Source organism: Neltuma alba, unplaced genomic scaffold (assembly GCF_004799145.2).
Source record: "Neltuma alba isolate B1F8T4 unplaced genomic scaffold, ASM479914v2 tig00001301_pilon, whole genome shotgun sequence".
In the NCBI taxonomy this organism is placed as follows: Eukaryota; Viridiplantae; Streptophyta; class Magnoliopsida; order Fabales; family Fabaceae; genus Neltuma; species Neltuma alba.
In genome coordinates, this window is record NW_021632408.1 from 1 (window position 1) to 20,945 (window position 20,945).

Genomic DNA, 20,945 nt, shown 5'->3' on the forward strand with positions numbered 1-20,945 from the left:
CTCTTGAGACTTTTAGTAATTTCCCTAAAAATTATTGTAATTTCAATGAATAAATATAATATATTAAGTTAAAATTTACCACACTAAAACATCTGCTAGTAGATTCAAAAATAAAATAATTAACAATACATAAATTTAGACACTATTTTCCTTTCCATTTCAACTTGTTACTCTACGTTATGCTAAAAAGGATAAGACAGATTAACTAAAAATAACGATCAATTCCTTGGATACTATTCACTTAAGAATAAGAATTGGCCATAAACATAGGAGGACTTCTAAACATAGCTCCCAAGTCATGTCCCTATTGGCCTATTCCCTAATCTCATGGTCAAACACAAGCCCAGGCTTCCTTTCTCTCTCCTCTCTGCATTCTCTCTCTCTCATCTAAATCCAACACGGTTTTGAGTTTGACTCTTAAAGCTCGTCATCTCTCCTTTTTCATATTTTTTCCGGAAAACTAAATTGTAGATCCGTCCAATCACAAAGCTCCCCACAAACGGAACGAGTACTGCACAAACACAACCATCAGAGACGGGACACAGATTTCTTCTCTTCGCTCTTGATCCATGGGACGTGGGATCGTCACAACGTAGAAACTGGATTGCTTTTTTTGCATTTTGTGATTGATTCCGCCAAAACCCAATTGTGATCACTCCAATGCGGTCTGCCAAAAGACCCCAGAAAATTACAGATTTGAGCAGAACCCGGATATATAGATCTAAATTATACTTGCAATCTCGGTTTCAATCACAGAGGCATTGCCAGTGGTTGATTTGTGCATTTGGGTTCGGATCTGATGGTTTGTGTTTTAAGGCCATGGCTGATTGTCGGTATATTCAGTCCTGGCGACTCTCCTAGGGTTGTTGTGCGCGGCAACGACCTGGGGCTGCATACACGACGATGCAGCTTCACTTCTCGCCTAGCATGAGAAGTATCACGATATCGAGCAGCAATGGCTTTATTGACTTAATGAAGATCAAGGTCGCAGCTCGCCACATTTCTTATCGAACCCTCTTTCACACCATCCTCATCTTAGCGTTCTTATTGCCTTTTGTCTTCATTCTCACTGCTGTCGTTACCCTTGAAGGTGTCAACAAGTGCTCCTCATTTGGTACTCCATTATAAACTTCACATTTGTTTTCTTACCTTTGAGTTTTAATACTTTGATCGTTTTCATGCTATTTGTTGATTATTTGTTCGTTTGTGATAGATCTCGGTTTGAACATAGGCTGAACTGTGGCATCTTTCTTTTTCTGATTTATTGATTTTTAAAAATCAAGGATCTGGATTGATGTCATTGGGCAGCTTACGTCATGCTGGAGTTGTAAAATTTTAGTGTAGGATCTGAAGTGTGACTACATATTTTAAGCGTTCCGCTTGTAGTTTGACTGCACTTGAACTCTAAATCAGCGGTCAATATGTTGTCATGACTTGGAAACATGTATTGCTTAAATTTGTAAGCTTGAGTCTTTCATTTTAAAAGATTGATATGAATTGAGATATATTGGACTTAAACTGTATTGGGAATTACGAATTTTTAAGTTTTGGTATAATATTTGCTAATTTATAAGTCATCATCCTGTTCTCAGTTACTCATTAATGAAAAAATTTCTTTATCTATTTTGTATCTGTTTTGAACTTCATTCACTTGCAGCTTACTCTAGTTTACTCAAGAAGGTCTGAAACATCATTCCCGTATCCTTAATATGTCTTGCCTTTGCCCAATTGTAGAATTTAGATACTTAATCGTGTCCTCTTTTGTTCTCCAGGTTGTTTAGGCAGGCGGTTAGGACCAAGGTTTCTCAGTAGAGTTGATAATTCAGGGGTAATCCATTTTATATGTCACTTCATATTAATTTTATATTACATCACTATATTTATGAAACGTTGGGTAGGAAAGGTTATCTGACCCCCTTTTGTGATTGTGGTGATGATGCAGCAGCGGTTGGTCAGAGACTTTTACAAAATCCTAAACGAAGTGAAGTCTGGGGAAATCCCAGCTGGTCTAACACTGCCAGATTCATTTGAACACCTGGTTTCTAATATGAATAGCAATCACTATGATGCAAAGATGTTTGCATTCATCTTAAGGGGAATGGTAAGCTTGTTATGGGGATATACTGCACTATGCTTTTCTAAGTTACTCCTCCGTTCTAAATATAAGACCCTTATACACACTACAAAAAGGGTCTTGTATTTAGGGAGTGGGTTATTAAACTGAAGTCATAACAGTGTTGCTGCACCTTATGTCTGATGGCTTAAACTGAAGTCTACCATTGTTGCTTCATTATTGAATTTTACTGTTGATGCCATGGGCCTGCTGCTTACGAGGTGGCTTTTGCATTGTATATGGAGAAATGGAGTTTCCTTTGTAGTCGTATTAATTTCAAGCCACTATGATTGATGATTTTTTAGGTGCATATGTCCTTGCCAAAATATGAATATTATGAAGGTCATGTGGTTTGGATAGCTGATGCACAGTTTAAACTATAACTAACTTTCAGCAAAGAAATTTTAATCACGATGACACAACTGTCTCTGGGTAAACAACAATCCAGCAACAGACATCTCTAGATTCTGAATGTCTATACTTATATAATTATTTGGTACAAGAAAAAAATTGAAGTTGCAACCTTTTATCCTACCCTTCAGTTATCCAACTACCTAAGCCCAACTTGAATGGTATAATGCTCATTTATTTTGAGCTCAGATGGCTTTGCCTAAAGCCTAATTGCCTATGGCAAAAGCTGTTTTCTAGATATAACCGGTAGTCTCCACCCTACTAAATTGCTAGAGAGATTGTTACCCTTTTGCATCGTATGACTTTTTCTTATATCATCATTAATTTGAAGGTAGGAGTGGGCCTTATATTGTACTTCTCAATCTGGTAATTGACAGTCAAGAATGTTGAAAGGAAAAATTGCTCAACCAAAATTCATTCTATGGTTAAGGAGGAATTTTAACAGGAAAACTGAATATTTTGCCTTTATGCTTAATTTTGTGTGTTGTGTATGCACCTTTGCTGGGAAAGGCTTAGTTTTATTGCTTCTGGTGATGTTTCTTTGACGATCATGATGTAATCCCATAAAGCTCTAAATCTTGGCTGCTTGACCATAATTATTAATATTACTTTTATGAAGACATTGCTATTCATGTCCACAACCATCACTTTGATAACTATAATTTTTACACTGACACTAATTATTATGCTTATAATCTTGCTTTTGATTACTGACAAAATGTCATAAGCTCTCAATCATGGATATTTCACCATAAATATGAAGATTACTATTACAAAGACATATGTTAGTCATTCATGTTCCATAACCATCGGTTCTGTAATTTTTACGCTGACATTAATATTGTGTATATAATCTTGGTTGTGATTACTTCCCCTAGATGGGTTTATTTATTTATTTTTCGGTCAACTCACTATCTGGGTTTATGGAGGATGGAGACAGTTTACTATGTTGTGTTCACTTTTATGGAACCTCTGGTTGCTAGTCAAGAGGACTATAGAGAACCTTTAACTTTTTCAACTAAGAAATTCCATAAAATAATATTATGATATAGAGACATGGCAAAGACGGTTAAGGTTTAGAGCAATTAGAGTGCAGTTTTTTATGATTTATGTGGTCCTAAAAGAGAGATTGAGGAAAGAGCTACTTACAAAATGCATTACCAATTGATGACAAATCTCTCAGTTATGATGTAATGTGTAAATTTAATTGAATGATTCAAATAATGTAAGACTGATAGAAGGTGCATATAAAATTATAACATTGCATTAGTGTATGCTTTATTCTTGATGTATGTTGCAAGGATGCAAATTATATTGGGTTGAATAAAAGGCTTGTGTACTCAATGTTTGTATCTTTGGTTTGCTTTTGAACAGATGGAGAAATTTGAAAGAGATATCAGAGAGTCTAAGTTTGCAGAGCTTATGAATAAACACTTTGCAGCAAGTTCAATCCCTAAAGGAATTTATTGTCTTTCCTTGCGATTGACTGATGAGTACTCGTCAAATGCCCATGCTCGTAAACAATTGCCTTCTCCTGAGTTACTTCCTTTACTGTCTGATAACTCTTACTACCATTTCATTCTGTCAACTGATAACATCTTGGCTGCTTCAGTAGTAGTAACTTCCACTGTACAGTCTTCTCTAAAGCCTGAGAAGATCGTGTTCCATGTCATCACTGACAAGAAAACTTATGCGGGCATGCATTCATGGTTTGCACTAAATTCTGTCTCCCCTGCTATTGTTGAAGTCAGAGGCATTCACCAGTTTGACTGGTTGAGTAGAGAAAATGTTCCAGTTCTTGAAGCTGTAGAAAATCAAAATGGGATTCGGGATTACTACCATGGAAATCATGTAGCAGGAGCCAATCTCAGTGAAACAACTCCACGTACATTTGCTTCAAAATTGATGTCCAGAAGTCCAAAGTACATCTCGTTACTCAATCATCTACGTATATACATACCAGAGGTAAGTTAAATTTAATTGACAACTCTTCCTATCCTTGGATTATTGTGAGATTTTATTTTCTGGGAATGGAACATCAACACAATAATTCTCTTTAAGTCATCTAAATTACATCCCTTTTCTAACATGAAGCCTCCTTCAACCACCCCCTCGGCGCCGGGGCCCAGGCCCAATGAACATTTGCTGATTTTTCTGCCATAACATGCACAACAAAACATGAATGGCACACACAAATTTTACACAGCATAACAAGTCCTATCTCACTAGGTGGCGTTAGTTACATAAATCACAGGACACCATTGTAATCTATCATTAACTATCTATCCAAATATATTGTTTGCCATGTGATCCCATTCTGTAACTTCCTCAAGTGCCTTTCTTAGTCTCCCTCTTCCTCTATTCATAAGGCTAAAATCCATCTGTTCAACTCTCCTTACTCGGGCTTCTAGCAGTCATTACCATGACACCCTGACAACAATTGTCTGATATGCATTTATAGATTATAACATGTCAATATGATTTTCTTTCCCTTCTTGGATTTAGCTGGCAAAACGAAAAGGAAAAAATAAGCCATATAGAAGGGATGAAATAAAAGATTAAATGGTCCATCTTGATGATTTCATGGAAGTTATTTTTTTCATTTTCCTTTTTAACTGCTTATAATATTTTCGCTACACTGTGAGCAGTTTGAACTTGCAATTGCATAATTTAACATTCATTTTAGGAAAAATCGCAAAAAAGACTGCCGAAATAGAAAAATTGCAAATAGGGACTGGGACAACATTAATATGAGTTTTGACAACAATAGTATGAGTTTTGACAGCAATTTCTGTGAATGGAGCCCTGTGTGCAATTTTTCAATTTTCAGGGTCTTTTTGTGTGATTTTCCCTCCATTTTATTTAGCAGCATTTTTGGAAAGTAACAGTGAAAGGTGCTTTAAATATGGGTTGATATTGATCTTATTCTTATTCAAAGGCGCTCATTGAATAGGAAGTTTAAAGAGATTAGGTTAAGTATAACACACGCTGAGATGGTTTATACCTACAACCTTATATATGAGCCTTCTTTTAAGTTCTTTGATAGATTTTTTATTTGATATATTTATTAATGTATATATTTGTGTATGCACTGTACCATTGTCACTGCTTTATGGATTACTTGTATATCTTTAAAGAAGATCTTTATACTTTTGTTTCATGCTTATATTCTTTTTCTTTATCTAAAATATTGGCTCCTATTAAACATGTTGATGCTGATTATGTGTCTTATGTGTGCAAACAGCTTTTCCCAAACCTTGACAAGGTGGTTTTTTTAGATGATGATATTGTTGTCCAGCGTGACTTGTCTCCACTTTGGGAAATTGATCTTGAAGGGAAAGTTAATGGAGCTGTGGAAACTTGCAGAGGTGAAGACGAGTGGGTGATGTCTAAGCGTTTCCGAAATTACTTCAATTTTTCCCATCCCCTCATTGCAAATCATTTGGACCCTGATGAGTGTGCATGGGCTTATGGGATGAATGTCTTTGATCTGCGTGCATGGAGGAACACAAATATAAGAGAAACGTATCATTCCTGGCTCAAAGAGGTAAAAGTCCATACAGTCAGACTTAGGGAAATTTAACATTTTATCTGTTATGGTCTTTTATTCCATTTGTTTAATGTCCAGAATGATACAAATTTACTCTATTTGATTAATATTCAAGAAGCCCAGGGGCTGATTTTATGCTAATTTTGAGGCACAAAATTGATAGCATCGGGTAAATGCCACTTGAATAACATAATTTCTTTTTCACACTTGAACCAAAACATTGACGTAGCTGCATCTGAGTATGGTGTTATATTGGGTAGAGGGGCCTTTTGTTTTCTTGGTAAAAATGTTCTGGGCGTTGTTAACGGCTTCTGTATGGCAGAATCTGATGTCAAACCTGACAATGTGGAAGCTTGGAACCCTACCACCTGCTTTGATTGCGTTTAGAGGTCATGTTCATCCCATTGACCCCTCCTGGCACCTGCTTGGCTTGGGTTATCAAAATAAAACCAGTATCGAGGACGTGAAAAAGGCTGCAGTTATCCACTATAATGGCCAGTCAAAGCCCTGGTTGCAAATTGGCTTTGATCATCTTCGGCCATTTTGGACCAAGTATGTTAATTATTCTAATGATTTTGTAAGGACCTGTCACATCTTGGAGTCATAGCTGAGGAGCAAGAAGCTATGGTATGAGATATATATATATATATATATATATAGAACCGAAGAGATACAAAGTAATACAGGTTTTTGCGGCTTGAGTTTTTATTGGACATGAATTTGAGAAGGGAGATAGAAGAAAGTTGGTTGAAAGGCCAAGACATTTAAAGCATTGTGGGTGTATTTTGCTGGCATCCCAACGTTTTTGCAGATATGGTACCATCCTGACATGCTCTTAAGCAACAAGTTCAGATGGTGACACAGCAACAATGCCACCTCTAATTCTGGTTCTAGTTGGAGAAAGAGAGAATACTACTATCGATCTTCTGTGAGGGACAATAGAGAATATTGAAGGAAGTGAATATGAAGATGGAGAAAGCTGAAACCTGTGTCATGGTTGGTTCTAAAAACAGCATGCTAGGACATTTATTTTGTTGAGATCCCCCCCCCCTCTAGCACAGCTTTTTTCTTTACCCTCTTCATTATTTAGCTATTTAAATTTTTGTTAGCACCCAATTTTTACCTTGACCATATATTGATTTGATGCCATGATGGTGAATTATAGGATAGTTCATGAGATTGCTATGTTACATTTCAGGTCCATTGAATTGGGGAACTGTTGTTTGTAGGATAATGTATTGGTTGGTATTCGTTTTGTACAATCACACCACATTGGAAATGTGCAGAATATTCTTTCCTTTATTATGTTTCTTCATCCATATATTACCTCTGCATTTACCCTGTCTGAGAAATCTAAAATAAATCTTTCAGAAGCATGTTTGACGTATTGTTATGGCCCAGCCATGTATTTATTCGTTAAGATCAATTAATTTCTATTTGAATTCACAGGAAGCAAGTCTCACAAGTTGTTGTAAATGCAATATTCCTCCTCTCAGCAATATAAGTTTGATTTGACTACCGAATATGGAACAAAAACGGTAGTCAAAGGGCAGTTATATGATTAAATATGTCAACAAAATTAAACTTTTGAAATATACCATTATATCACCTCTCGTCCTTAATATTAAGAACTGATTAATTAATGTGAGTAAATTAAGAAAACTAGTTAAGTTAATTATTTGTAATAAATACGTGTTGTTGTTTTTAAAATATTATTGCTAATTAAGTGTATTGGGTAGAATTATTACTATTGTAAGAAATATCTTGAAAAAAAAGAGGATAAATATGAAAAACAAGATGAATTGAAGTCTCATATTTAAGATCAAAATAAAAGTCAAACAAGCTCTTATATTAAGGATTAGAATTAGTATTATTTATAATAAATTAATTACTTACAAAGTTTAATTATATACAAGGGCCCAAAAAAAAAGCAGATACTTTATGCATTATCAAACTGGGCTTATATTTTACACAAGTCAAGTTGATTGAAAAAGACTTGTGTTATGACTGGGTTGAGTAATTTATAAGTGTCATCATTTATATACAAAAGTTGGAATATGATTTTTCATTTCAAACAACAAAGTCCTAAGGTTCCCAACTTCCCATGATTACTAACATACAACATAGAAGTTGTTGGACGAGGATGCTAAATTTATTGAACAACTAGCCCATTTGCATTTGTTTAAATTTATTCTGTATAGCACCCGACAAAAATTTGTTCTCCTGGCATGCAACTGATGCAAGCACATAATTTTAAAGTGTTTGTAATAAAATATTAAAAAGGGACTCACCCCTGACCCACCATTTTATTTTGGGAACCTTTATATATTTTTTTGTCTTTTTTTTTTTTGGCATTTTCCTGGCTCATTAATTTCGTGGTTGGAATATTTCTTTCCAGACACAATGTTTTGGATTAAGTAATTTTATAGTAGTTTTTATTTATAAGAAAGAAAAAAGATTCAAAGAGAGAGCAGAACAGAACAGCGTACGCGGAAGAAAGCGATTATATATAAGGAATCATGTAGGTGGGGTCCATCGGAAGGTATGGGGTCCCACGAGTTGTTGACTCTTCTTCAGAATTGGGCCCACCGTCCAATTCTGACCTTTCCTCTTCGTTCATTCCCTTCTGTCATCAACCAATCGCTGTTTGAGTGCCACTGGGGGTGACTGTTGTTGTTCTTTCTTTTTTTCTTTTTTTTTTTTTTTTAAATTTGATTTTGTTTAATTAATTAAAAATTTAGAATTAAGCATTAAATTAAAATATACATTGTTTAAATATAGTGATCTAAATAGTTCAGGTTATGAAAAATAGTAGTAAGAATTTACTCTTCTTCCATATGAATAAAAAAATTCAATTTTTTATATTTTATTTGTTGAGAATTAATATACTTTAAATTATGAAAAATGTATGATATTCGTATTCTATAATACGTAAAACTCTTATAAGTTCAGCTATAAATTTTTAGTGTATTTTAAAAAAATTTCCTTTTTGAGTTATCTCACATATAAAAGTTGTCTCAGGTTTAAAAAAAAAATTATATGAAATTTCTCTTGGTGAAAAAAAATAATATACGAAATTTCTGATGAGGTAGGTGTGTGGGAGCCCCAAAACGGAAAATATGTCCTCCCTAAGAGCCTCCTGTCTTGTTGCTGTTTTTAATTTCGATCGTTAAATTCAGTTCAGGTTCGGATGATGCGATCAAAGCTCTGAACTTAATCTGACGGTTTGTGTTTTGCCAGCTAAACACCAACCTAACGCCTTAATTTCCCAAACAAAAAGAAAGAAATTTACAGACTCTCCTCAAAAAATAAAAACTTTTGGTAAAAAAAATTTTCAATAGGATCAAAAACAAATAAAAATGCAAAATAAAATTAGATAAGGATGAACACAAACCAGAAAGAAAGGTAACAATTTTTTTGTCCGAAAAAGAAAAGTAAGAAACTAACAATTCATTTGTCCCTTATTTAGCTTTTTTTTTTTTTTGGTTGGGGTGAATATCCTATTTCAGTTTTCTTGCCATAATATCTTAATTCAGATTTACTTTTTTCCTTCTGTTGCTCGCCTGACTGTCACAATTTCACAGATATCCATTTCTTACAATCTATCTATGTCCATCATTAATACTTTACATTTATATTTATATACTCCTCCGTTCTAATTATAAGACCCATTGACTTATTTGAGGAGATTAAGAAATAAGTTAAGTTGGTTATTTATAATAAATAAGTATTGTCATTCCTAAAATATCCTTGCTAATTAAATATATTGGTTAAAACTATCATTATTAGAAGGATTATCTTAGAAAAAAATGCATAAATTAAGAGACAAAATGTTAGGGTTTTATAATTAGACCAAATAAAAAGTCAAATGGGGTCTTATAATAAAGACGGAAGTATTAATCAAATTTACAGTATTTAGATTCTATGCATGGCATAATATTACTACCTCCTTATTATAGACCCCGTTGACTTTTTGTTTGGTCCTAATTATAAGACCCAATCCATTTGTCTCTCATATTTATGCATTTTTCCAAGATAATCCTTCTAATAATGATAGTTTAGCCAATATACTTATTAGCAGGATATTTTAGGAATTACAATATTTATTTATTACAAATAACTAACTTAACTTACTTCAACTTAAGTAATTGGGTCTTATATTAGGACGGAGGTAATACTAATTTTTATTTATGAAGTAAACTTACCTGAAAAAGGTGTCCATTCATTGCCTTTTGAACCCAAAGGAAATTCTGTGTCTTCCCACTCATCTAAGCTTAACGTACGCACACAGTTCATAATTTACTAACGATATAAATTTGTATAAAATTTATATAAAAATATAATAAATATCTAGATTATATATTTAAAAGCCAGCGCTTGCTACGTGAATCACAATAAACACTTTTTGGAGTGTATTTTTTTATTCGATTAAGGGTATTTTTTTAGGCCCCGTAGAAGTTTTTGCCTCCCTCAATAAGTATATTTTTCAGGATTTCAACTTGTCCTCTCATGAAGATGAGGAAGCTTTCTTGAGTTTTAAACTTGAAGTTGTGAATTACTCCTTTGGTCTTGTTTATAAGACACTTCCAATATATTTTACAAGGATCAAGAAAAACTTTAAATTACATTAACTCTTCATTAAAATATAATAACTTTTTAATTTTACTCTTATTTAATATATACACCTTTTAAAAAAATAACAATTTACACCACAATAAATAAAGGAAAACTTTAATGAAGTGACTTATAAATTGGATAAAAAAACTCTCTCTTTGCCTCATAAATATGATCATAGGAGTACATTCTCTATGGTTGGCAAAAAAAAAAAAATCCCTATGGATGTACTAATATGTTGATGATTTGATTAATTAAAAAAAAAAAGAAAAAATTAAAAGGAATAAATTATTGTAATATTTTAAGAAAAATGAAAAAAAAAATACTATGAAGATGTTATTTATAGTTTACAGACAATGTCTACGGGAGCAAGTAGATGTTGGGGGCGACTTGTACCAACTAGTCATATTTGGAGAGCATGCCAATCATAGTAAGAGGACGATGCTAAATGTGCAAGTAAAGAATGTGTCAGCAACGTATGGAAAAGCAGTCTGATTGAAGATTGCGTTTTTGCGAACAGTGAGATCGTGATTGGCGAAAAAGTTCGATCTTTGAAGAAGGCAAGGCAAAGCCAAAGGCAAAGGGGAGGAGAAGACTGCCAATTGATTGACCACAGATTTTGAGGACTTTGAAAACTCCGAAACAGCCTCGTCTCTTGGTACCACCATTTGATCGTTTCCTCCGATTTTAATATTCTCTTTTTAAAGAAACGCATCCACTTCGTCTTCCACGTGGATTCCTGCCGAGTTAAGACTGTGTCACTTGCACACAACCACCACCCAGATCAGTGATGATATAGCCAAAGCGTTCGAAATATCCGTCCAGATTTCTATTCCTTTGTTTGGGTTTTCATTTTTCTTTTCGCTTTTCTTTTAATTCCCTTTTCCCAACTGGTGAAGATTTCCCGATTCAATGATGATCACGCGGAGATTGGATCGCGATTTGCTTGCTTAATTATAGCTGTTAGCGATTGCTCTGTGTCGGTGTGAGTGAGTTGAATTTTCGTCGTAAAAGTTTTTCATTAAAGGATTACATACTGGATTTCAATTACTTGTTTCTAGAACTTCTGACCATAACAGCTTTAATACTATTCAAACTTCCCCCAATTTCCCGGTGTCCATATTGTATGGTGCGAGTTGTCTGCTGGGATTTAGATGTGGCTGGCTCAATTTCCTTTTTTTTTGTTCTTGATATAAAATTACAGAACATTGGAGGGAGATTTTGATGAATCCTTTCTGTTCGTGATAATCAGTCGAAGTGATTTACTGGATTGTTGGATTGTTTAATTTCAAGATTGCTTTCCATTTCTGTGAGCATGGCGAGGAGGCAAGATCAATTAGAGATCAAGTTTCGGCTGACCGATGGTTCTGATATTGGCCCTAAGAGTTTTCCTGCTGCTACAAGTATTGCTACCTTGAAGGAGAGTATTCTTGCTCAGTGGCCAAATGGTCAGCTCTCTCCCCCTCCCTCCCCTTTTTTTGCTATATCCTTTAATTCCTTCTGGTCTTCCTTTGAATTTCTGGGTAAGAAGATGTTCTGTACTTCCTGTTTACTAGCTGCTCTATCGGGTAATTCACTTTGCAAAGTAAAAATAAATGGATGTCAGTGCTTGGATGTGTTGGTTTATAGAAGAGAACTATTGACGAAGATGGAGAAATATTGGTTTCTCTTGATCGGGGTTTACAAATATCACTTATGTTTTCAACAGATTGCCGAAGATGCGGCCATCGTTGAAGTGATGACGTTAAAATAATTAATTCTTGAGTGATTACGTTGAGACAGCCAATCATGCTAAAGCTTGTTTATGTTGAGAAAGGGGAATGAACTTTGTGCTGTATCTCTAAGACAACCCAGGTTCTGCTTCTAGATGAGTAGATTTTTGAAACTTTGGAGCCTTTGCCTGGGCAAGAAAAATGACTGTGTCAATAACAGCAGCATTTAGGAGTTCATAAATTTTGTCAATAACCTGTGATGATGGGATTTCTATGGCATGAAATGAGAAAGATGGAAAATACTTGTTTATATCACATAATTAGTATTTTTTTTTTTTAATCTTTTACCTCTCATTCATTCCGGTACTGCGTATCTTTTCCTTCTGAAGTGGTCGTGTATGGTTCTGGCTAAAGAAGAAGATTTGATATTTCGTTTTCATAGATTTTTATTAATTACAAGTAATGAAGTCACTGGTCAAGATGGCAATATGGCTTCTTATCTCAGGAGGAGTATCCATGATATGGTACTTAAATTGTATTGGAAGTCATTTGCTATGGTTAAAAACACATGGCAGACCCCTAAAGAAAAATCTTTTACGAAGAACCAGGCTTAGCGGTCATCAACATCATTGCAATTTGCTGGTATATATAATATGTGCCAGAGATCCCATGTTCTGCAAAGTCACGTATGCAATAGTCAATGCAAGCACGTCTAGATGATATGATAAATTATTACAATTGTGCTTTTAGATGCTTTTCTTGTTGATTTAGTTTATCAAGAGGCATCGTTATTAACATTTTATCATGGTTTTTAGTGATCTATTAGAACCATAAATCTGTTTTTGTTTTGAAGACAAGGAGAATGGTCCAAGGACTGTAAAAGATGTGAAGTTAATTAGTGCCGGAAAAATACTGGAAAACAGCAGAACGGTGGGGGAGTGCCAGAGTCCGTTATGTGATATCCCTGGTGGAGTTACAACAATGCATGTGGTCGTGCAACCCCCTGCTGGGGATAAAGGTCTGGTTTCTCTTTGCAGTCACATTAAGAGTTACTATTGATAGTTGTCTGTGTTATTGAACTGTATATTGTTTGGATAGCTTAAGGATTCTTAGTGTTGTTCTATTTAACTTCGACAGAGGTTTAATGATCACAATTGTTTTTATGATTTGAGTCCCATGTCTGGCTCTTTTAAAAGATTTGAGGTGTTTTGTGCTTATGGACGGTCTCTTCACTGGTGGAAAGACTAGGCTACAGCCTGCAAGTAGTAATTAAATTGTCTTTAGAAAAATCTGGTATACGTCACTTTCCAAAAGAAAACTGCATATTTGTGATCTCCTAAAAGAATTGGCTGTGTAATCCAGTTGTCAGACTTTTCTTGGTCAAAAGGTAACCATAAGCGACAGCAAACACCTTCCTTAAATCACGAATAGAGGTCGATTTTGTTGGCTTTTGTTTGCTTTGCTTTTATCTTATCCATATGGACTTTTCTGCGTCCTTTTCTCCGAGACATGGAACAAAGCAAAAAGGTTGAATTGGTTGTTCAAGTCTCTCATAACTTGATTCCATTGGGGAACCCTTCCCTCAATTATCCATTGACATTTCTAATTCTGCACATCACTTAACATTCACTTTCAAGAGGATACCGAACTGATCAAATTTACTCTCCTATACTTGTCTCTAACAGATCTAATTCATCTACTTACATAAAAGACACAAGATTGTTTTAGTTCTTTTCCAATATTTTGAGCTTGTTCTGTTTTAGTTTTTTTTTTTTTTTAAATTTAATTTTATGATTGATATTCTTGGCCCTTCTCGTCTAAAACAGAGAAGAAAGCAAGAAGCGAACCGAAGCAGAACAAGTGTGTTTGTGTAATATTATAGCACTCTCAGCTGAAGGGATCAAAGATGTCTTTCCTAGGTGATCAAGTGTTACCCTCGCATTCAGTTTAACATGATTTTTGACTGCCAAAGACTTCCTCATGACACAACTCTTATTTGATCGTCTGGTTTTCGCAACAGGTAAAGAGAAATTGGCCTGGTGAAGATTGTGATGCCAGTTATATTGTGACGGTTTCTCTGAAACAGTAAATTCTGTACACAATTTTCATAGGTGGTGGCTTTCTTGGTGGTGTTTCATTGTTGGGTTGGTATAATTGTTTGTTGAAATGAAATCAACTCTATATGTTGCCTTCATGTACCTGATTATATATATTAAAAAAAAAATTCTTCTTATGCTTAAAGGGAATAAACATACAACCATGACCTTGTTTCCTAGTGATTTTAGGACATAATTGATTTTATATAAAAAATATTTGAACTCCAGACACAATCATAGTCAATGTAGTTCACAAGGTACAGAAATATAATTGTTAGGTAAATTATGAAGTATTTCTCTAGGTCTAGATGTAAGACTATTTTGTGGTATTTACACTATAAAATGGGTCTTTTATTTAGGATTGAAGGAAGTATTTTTTAGTTAGAAATTTAATTTAATTATAAATATAAGATCTGGTTCATTTTATTTTTTATTTATTTATTTCTTTTCAAAATAGTCACCATATGGTGGTTGTTTAACACCATTCATAAGATAAAAACAGATACAGGAAGAGATCATTGCTTCGGATGGTTCGCATACAAACTCCTCAACGCACGTGATTCACATTTTCTTCTTGGCGGTGACCGATTGAACACCGAGAGTTGAACATAAAATATAACTAAGGACTCTTAATAACTACATTCAGGAAAGTATCATTTCGGTAAAAAAAGGATTTAAGAAAGTAATAAATGTTGTTTATGATAGAAATTTAGAAATAGCACGAAGACTGCAAAAAAGAATAAAGTCAACTTTCCAATAGTCAAAACTCGAACGTGTTGGTTGAAGTCGAATCTTCAGGGCACTTGTTACACGTGGTTTTGGGATGGACCCAAAACACAATCACCATAACATGTTACTGATTATATCATTGGACACTAAAAAACAAATTAAATTAGTCCACTATTAATAGAGACTAAATAGTACAGCATTATTATGTACTAATACCTCCTGTTATTATGTATCGTAATATATGTCAAAATGAGAGTTCTCGCTAGGCTAGGGCGTTGACAAATTTGTCAGATCAAGAAGGGCAAACGCAGTTGTGTTGCTGGGAATGGGGATCCTTCACAAGTGCTTTGGAGGCTGTGGTTCGGCTTCTCGAAAACAACCTTCCGCGTCAATAGAATATTTGTGCCATCGCTTTTCTCTCGCGCAACTTCGGAAAGCCACCGACGACTTTGACGAGAGCAGGAAGATCGGTGAAGGGCCCTACGGTGTAGCGTACAGAGCCTGCATCTCCATCAATGGCGAACTGAAAGATACTGCAGTGAAGCGGCTGCGACTCCAAGTAGCGATTTCTGCAGAGGGGCTCTCACTGTATAAGAAAGATATCATATTTACGTGCCAGCTACGCCACCCGAATCTGTTGTCACTGGTTGGATTTTGCGATGATGAAAATGAAATGATTGTGGTCTACGACTACGCCCCAAATGGATCACTCTATCATCAACTTCATAGAATAGAGAGCAAGTCGCCAATTCAACCGTGGAAGAAAAGGCTAGAGATCAGTATAGGGGTGGCGCGTGGATTACACTACCTTCACTCAGGAACCTACGCACCATCCTTCATCGGAATATAAAATCGGCTGCCATTCGTTTGGACGAGAATTGGGTTCCCAAACTCACATTTTTGGGGTTCTCTGTAAAAGGACCGAAGTTTTCAGAAAAGGAAGCCAAACCCATACAGATGGAATACTTTGAAGGCCCTATGGGATACATGGCTCCTGAATGCTTTAGTGGTACTAATGTTACCTATAAATGTGATGTCTATTCTTTTGGGGTAGTTTTGTTAGAACTCATTTGCGGAAAGACTTTATCCCAAATGGCTCAGCATAAGGGGCATCATATTGATGAGATTGCAAATGTTTTCCCATTTGCATTCAGTGTAGTTAAGGAAGTATGTGATTTGGTAGAAACAGGAAGAGCTGAGGGAATTATTGATGAGAGTTTGGTGGGAGAAATAGAAGGGGGGCTGGAAATTGTATGTGGACATTACAGAGAGCTGCTTGAGAGAAGATCCCAATGAGAGGCCTGATATGGGAGATGTTGAAGTGCAGCTTGAACGTCTATTGCAACTGCAGGAGGAAACAGATTCTATAACCACGCTTCCTTAATTATTTAATTTCTCTTGTTTGAATCTTCAATACCATACTTGTTTTGAGTCTCCGTTTAGTTAAAAGAAAGGAAGGAATGGAAAGAGATCTAATAACAACTCGTTCGTATCAACGAGATGAGAGGGGATGAAAAAAATATACTTTCATATAGACTGTTCTGTCATTATTTTGTTTAAGTTATTTTTTTGGAATTTTGTAAAATACATGCTTGATAAAATAATTATTTAGGATTAATACTATTGTTGGTCCTTACAACATGTAAGCCTTAATCCCCAATCATGATTTTTTACCCATATAATTTTACATGGACTTGAACCTTTTTTGAGCTTCTTAAAAGGCCTAGAAATGTGGTACAGAATTAGATGTGTCTTGGTTGAGAAATGTATGAATTATTTAAGACTTATGGATCACATAGTTAGGATTTTATAATTGTCTAGGAATCTTTGAGCTATCTCATATCATCATCCGAAGAAGTTTATCTCGTAACCAAGTCTCTGCTTTCAAAGAATTGGATGCGATAGAAACTGCCACTTTAAATAGCTACTATTAGATCACAGAAAGAATAACTTATCCAATAAACAAAAAAAAAAAAAAAACCAAAAGTTCCGACACAAAAGACAAACAAATCATGTTTCCTTTTTCCTACATATACATGTAAGTTTTGTATTAATTCATTCAATTTCTTGACACCTTCCGATCTGCTTGACTATAAATTGTCAAACATTGTCATAACTTTCTAACACATGGTAACCAGAGCCACACAAATCATGATAAACTAATTTAGATCTACATGCAGAGAATCATAGGCTTTAAAAGTGACAATATTAGATCCAAACTCAACGGTAGTAAAACTCTTACCCTCAAACATTATCAACTCATTAACAATTACTATCTTGTCATAAAATTACTACTATGGTAGAAAAGGAAATCTGATAGACAAGCTACCATAGTAGAAAAGAAACCTTGTAAACCATTTTCAGAATTGACAATTAAGCTGCGGGCAGAAACCCAAACAAATTGCATGTAACCAAAGATCATTCATTCATCAATCAAATCATTCCATTGGGCCTCCGAGTCTCAGGCTCAGGCAACAAAGGATATCATACATAAGCCCATCCAACTGTCCACATGAACACAAATTCAGAATTTTATACAACATTAAGAATGGCCTCCGGCCAACAAAAATAAGGAGGTGACACTTTCACCTGTTTACAATAAGGTCATGCAATCAAAATATTTCAAAAAGACCCTAGATGTGGCAATATACACTGGTCATACATATACCACAGGCTAGAGGCATTACAGCTTAACCAAGCTCAAACCTCCACGTCCCTTCCCAAAGACGTACACTTAGAACCTTCACTTGAAAACAATATAACCCCGGGGTGAGATAGAAGTCCCAGTAACCAACATTCCAATACAGAGTACAGATGAATAGGTGCTCAAGAGGTGTCAAGTGGGGGCAGTTACATGTAAAACTGTAAGTGATAGCCACAAAGAACCATGCAAGTACAATGATGCAACCCATCAATATATCCCTCACTTTGGGGGATTTCAAAGAGCTGAACCCGGCCTATCTCTCACTGTGGGGGACGTAAGGAGCCACAAGGACCTATCCCTCACTCTAGGGGATGTAAAAAGCCACCCATCATATATTAATGGAGGTCTTACCACGTGGTAGTAACAATGCAATCTCTCACCAATCCCAACACATGCATCATGATCAAACATCTTTACCAAAGAGTAAATATACCATTTTGTAAGTAATTTCAATCAGTGACATATCTTTCAGAAAATTCCCAATGCATTCAGTGTTGTACAAAGACCCACAAGACAACTATTCCTTTTTGATATACAAAAATACATTTAGAACACCAGTTATTATTTGATGCACAAAATATAAATCCACTTACAATACCATAACAGCATGTACAAAGGATTAGAAAGTGGTTACCTCTCGCCTGAGCAAGAAATAACAAAAACACCACGATACCCCGTACACTAACAAATACTCACAACAGGTCTACACAAGCACACAAACACACAACTTCTATGTATTAGCTTTCAAACTAATAAATTGGTTAACACAACATTTGGAGACTCAAAATTCCTAGCCTCAACCAAAACTTTACCCAACTCACAAGAGCCAAAATCATCACAATAACTCTCCAAAACCACAAGAGACCATTAATACTATAGCTTCCCTTCCAAAACCTCAATTGAATTTAGAAACTCAAATCCCACTCTAGAAATTCATCACTCAAACATCCAATTAGAACAAAAATCAAGTCCTAATAACATTCTAAACCAATTAAACATCCAATTTAACCTTCCTTAACATAACCTAATTTCAACTACTATATTATCATCCTCAATCATAAACCTCTATTTTTACAAACCCCAAATTCCCAAAACTTCCAAATCTCCAAATTCAAGAAAACTACACCGATTAAATACTTAGACTAGCCCATAATAATCATTTAAACTTAAAACAATCAGTCAAAAATCTCAATTCCATCAGAAAATAGAAAACTCTAGGGTTTCACCATAAATCCTCAAAAATTCCGAGAAAGAAAATAGATTAAAAGTTAGATTTACTTACTTGAGGTATTGAACCCTTAGGAACACTTTCTCCAAGCCAAAACACCGAAACCCTAGCAGAGTCTCTCTCTTTTCCTTCAGATTTTCTAATTTTCGCACATTAGACCCCTTCTCCGGATTTAAAGACGTGACCTTTTCGTCACAACAAACCCAGTAATTGGTCGCGACTAACTAATTCCGAGAGGGATTTTCTAACCTAGAGACCCAAGTTTGTCGCAGCCAAAAACCCATTTCGTCGTGGCAATAAATTTTTCCGGAGAGGAACTCTTGCTCACCTGACACCTTTCGTCCCGACTTCCCCTTAACTTAGTCACAACGAAAACCTATTTGCGAAAGGAAGCTCTCCCAAAACTCTCTGCTTCATCGCGATGAAGTTTCACTTCGCCGCGGCAAACAAATCTTGAGAGAGATTTGTTCACCTGCTCCTCCAACTTACTTTGATTCCAAACTAGACACCAAGATTCAAGTTTAAACACCAATTATCCTCAAAAATCAGGGTTAAAGGGCTATTAAATCTTGTATCTTCAACCTTCCATAGAATGTATTCTAATCAAAGAAGAGTTCTTCATCTAATGGTCCAAGTGGCCTCATTCCCTCTCTTTCAAGAATCAAACTTCAGGGTTCAAAGTGGATATGTGGAAGGTGTGAGTGAAAACCCGAAAATCCAAGTTCAATGGTGTTTGACAAATTTGTCAGATAAAAAAAGCCATGGCTTGCCCATTGTGAAGCGTTGCAATGAAATGAAAGACACAAGATTGTTTAGTTCTTTTCCAATATTTAAAGTTGTTTTGTTTAGTTTTTTTTTTTTCATTCGATGATTGATATTCTTGACCTTTCTTGTCTAAAACAGAGAAGAAAGCAAGAAGTGAAGCAAAACAAAACAAGTGCATTTGTGTAATATTATAGCATTCTCCATTGAAGAGATCAAAGATGACATTTTTCCTAGGTGATCAAGTGTTGCATTCAGCTTAACATGATTTTTGACAGCCCAAGACTTCCTCATGACACAACTCTTATTTGATTGTTTGGTTTTCACAGCAGGTAAAGAGAAATTGGCCTGTTGAAGATAGTGATGCTAGTTATATGGTGGTGGTTCCTCTGAGACAGTAAATTCTATTCACAATTTTCATAGGCGATGGCTTTCTTGTGATGTTTTATTGGTGGGTTGCTATAATTGTGTGTTGAAATGAAATCAACTCTATACATTTCCTTCATGTATCCGATTATATATATTTCAAAAAAAAAAATCTTCTTATGCTTAAGGGAATAAACTTACAATCAGGATCTTGTTTCCTAGTGATTTTAGGACATAAAGAATTGATATTATGGGGGGAAACAATTGAACTTGAGACACAATCATAGCCCATGTAGTTCACAATGTATAGAAATATTATTGTTAGGTAAATTATGAAGTATTCTTCCGGTCATAAATATAAGACCTATTTTATAATATAATTTAGATTACAAAATAGGTTTTACATTTAAGGTTGGATGAGAGTATCTCTTTTCTTTTTATAGATGCAATAACACAAATAACTTCTCTTCTAATGTTATTTCAGTCCCAATTATAATATCTACTTAGAAATTTAATTTGATTATAAATATAAGATTTAGATTTATTTTGTCTCTCATATTTATTTATTTATTTTGAAAATAGTCCTCATGGTGATTGCTTAACACCATTTATAGGGGGGGACAAATAGATACATAGAGGTAGGAATACGAAATGGCCTAG

At 35.0% G+C, this 20,945-nt stretch overlaps 2 protein-coding genes across 7 annotated transcripts; both read left to right on the forward strand.

Annotated features, from left to right (window-relative positions):
* Positions 1–684: 684 nt before the first annotated feature.
* LOC114754945 (probable galacturonosyltransferase 14) lies at positions 685–7,379 on the forward strand. Of its 2 annotated transcripts, none has more exons than XM_028943804.1 (6): positions 685–1,114; positions 1,773–1,828; positions 1,943–2,101; positions 3,899–4,489; positions 5,769–6,071; positions 6,397–7,379. In XM_028943804.1, the coding sequence occupies exons 1-6, from the start codon at positions 904–906 to the stop codon at positions 6,679–6,681; spliced, it is 1,605 nt and encodes a 534-aa protein (XP_028799637.1). In that variant the 5' UTR covers positions 685–903; the 3' UTR covers positions 6,682–7,379. The 2 variants fall into 2 exon arrangements, with proteins under 2 accessions (XP_028799637.1, XP_028799643.1); XM_028943810.1 differs by having other exon boundaries at positions 1,946–2,101.
* A 3,881-nt stretch (positions 7,380–11,260) lies between these two features.
* LOC114754710 (membrane-anchored ubiquitin-fold protein 1-like) lies at positions 11,261–20,116 on the forward strand. 5 transcript variants are annotated; one of them, XM_028943535.1, is made up of 5 exons: positions 11,261–11,346; positions 11,893–12,136; positions 13,254–13,418; positions 14,227–14,319; positions 14,421–14,675. In XM_028943535.1, exons 2-4 carry the CDS (start codon positions 12,004–12,006, stop codon positions 14,280–14,282), a joined length of 354 nt encoding a protein of 117 aa, XP_028799368.1. In that variant the 5' UTR covers positions 11,261–11,346; positions 11,893–12,003; the 3' UTR covers positions 14,283–14,319; positions 14,421–14,675. The 5 variants fall into 5 exon arrangements, with proteins under 5 accessions (XP_028799368.1, XP_028799381.1, XP_028799358.1 ...); XM_028943548.1 differs by lacking the exons at positions 14,227–14,319; positions 14,421–14,675 and adding an exon at positions 20,061–20,116; XM_028943525.1 differs by having other exon boundaries at positions 14,227–14,675.
* The last annotated feature ends 829 nt before the right edge of the window (positions 20,117–20,945 follow it).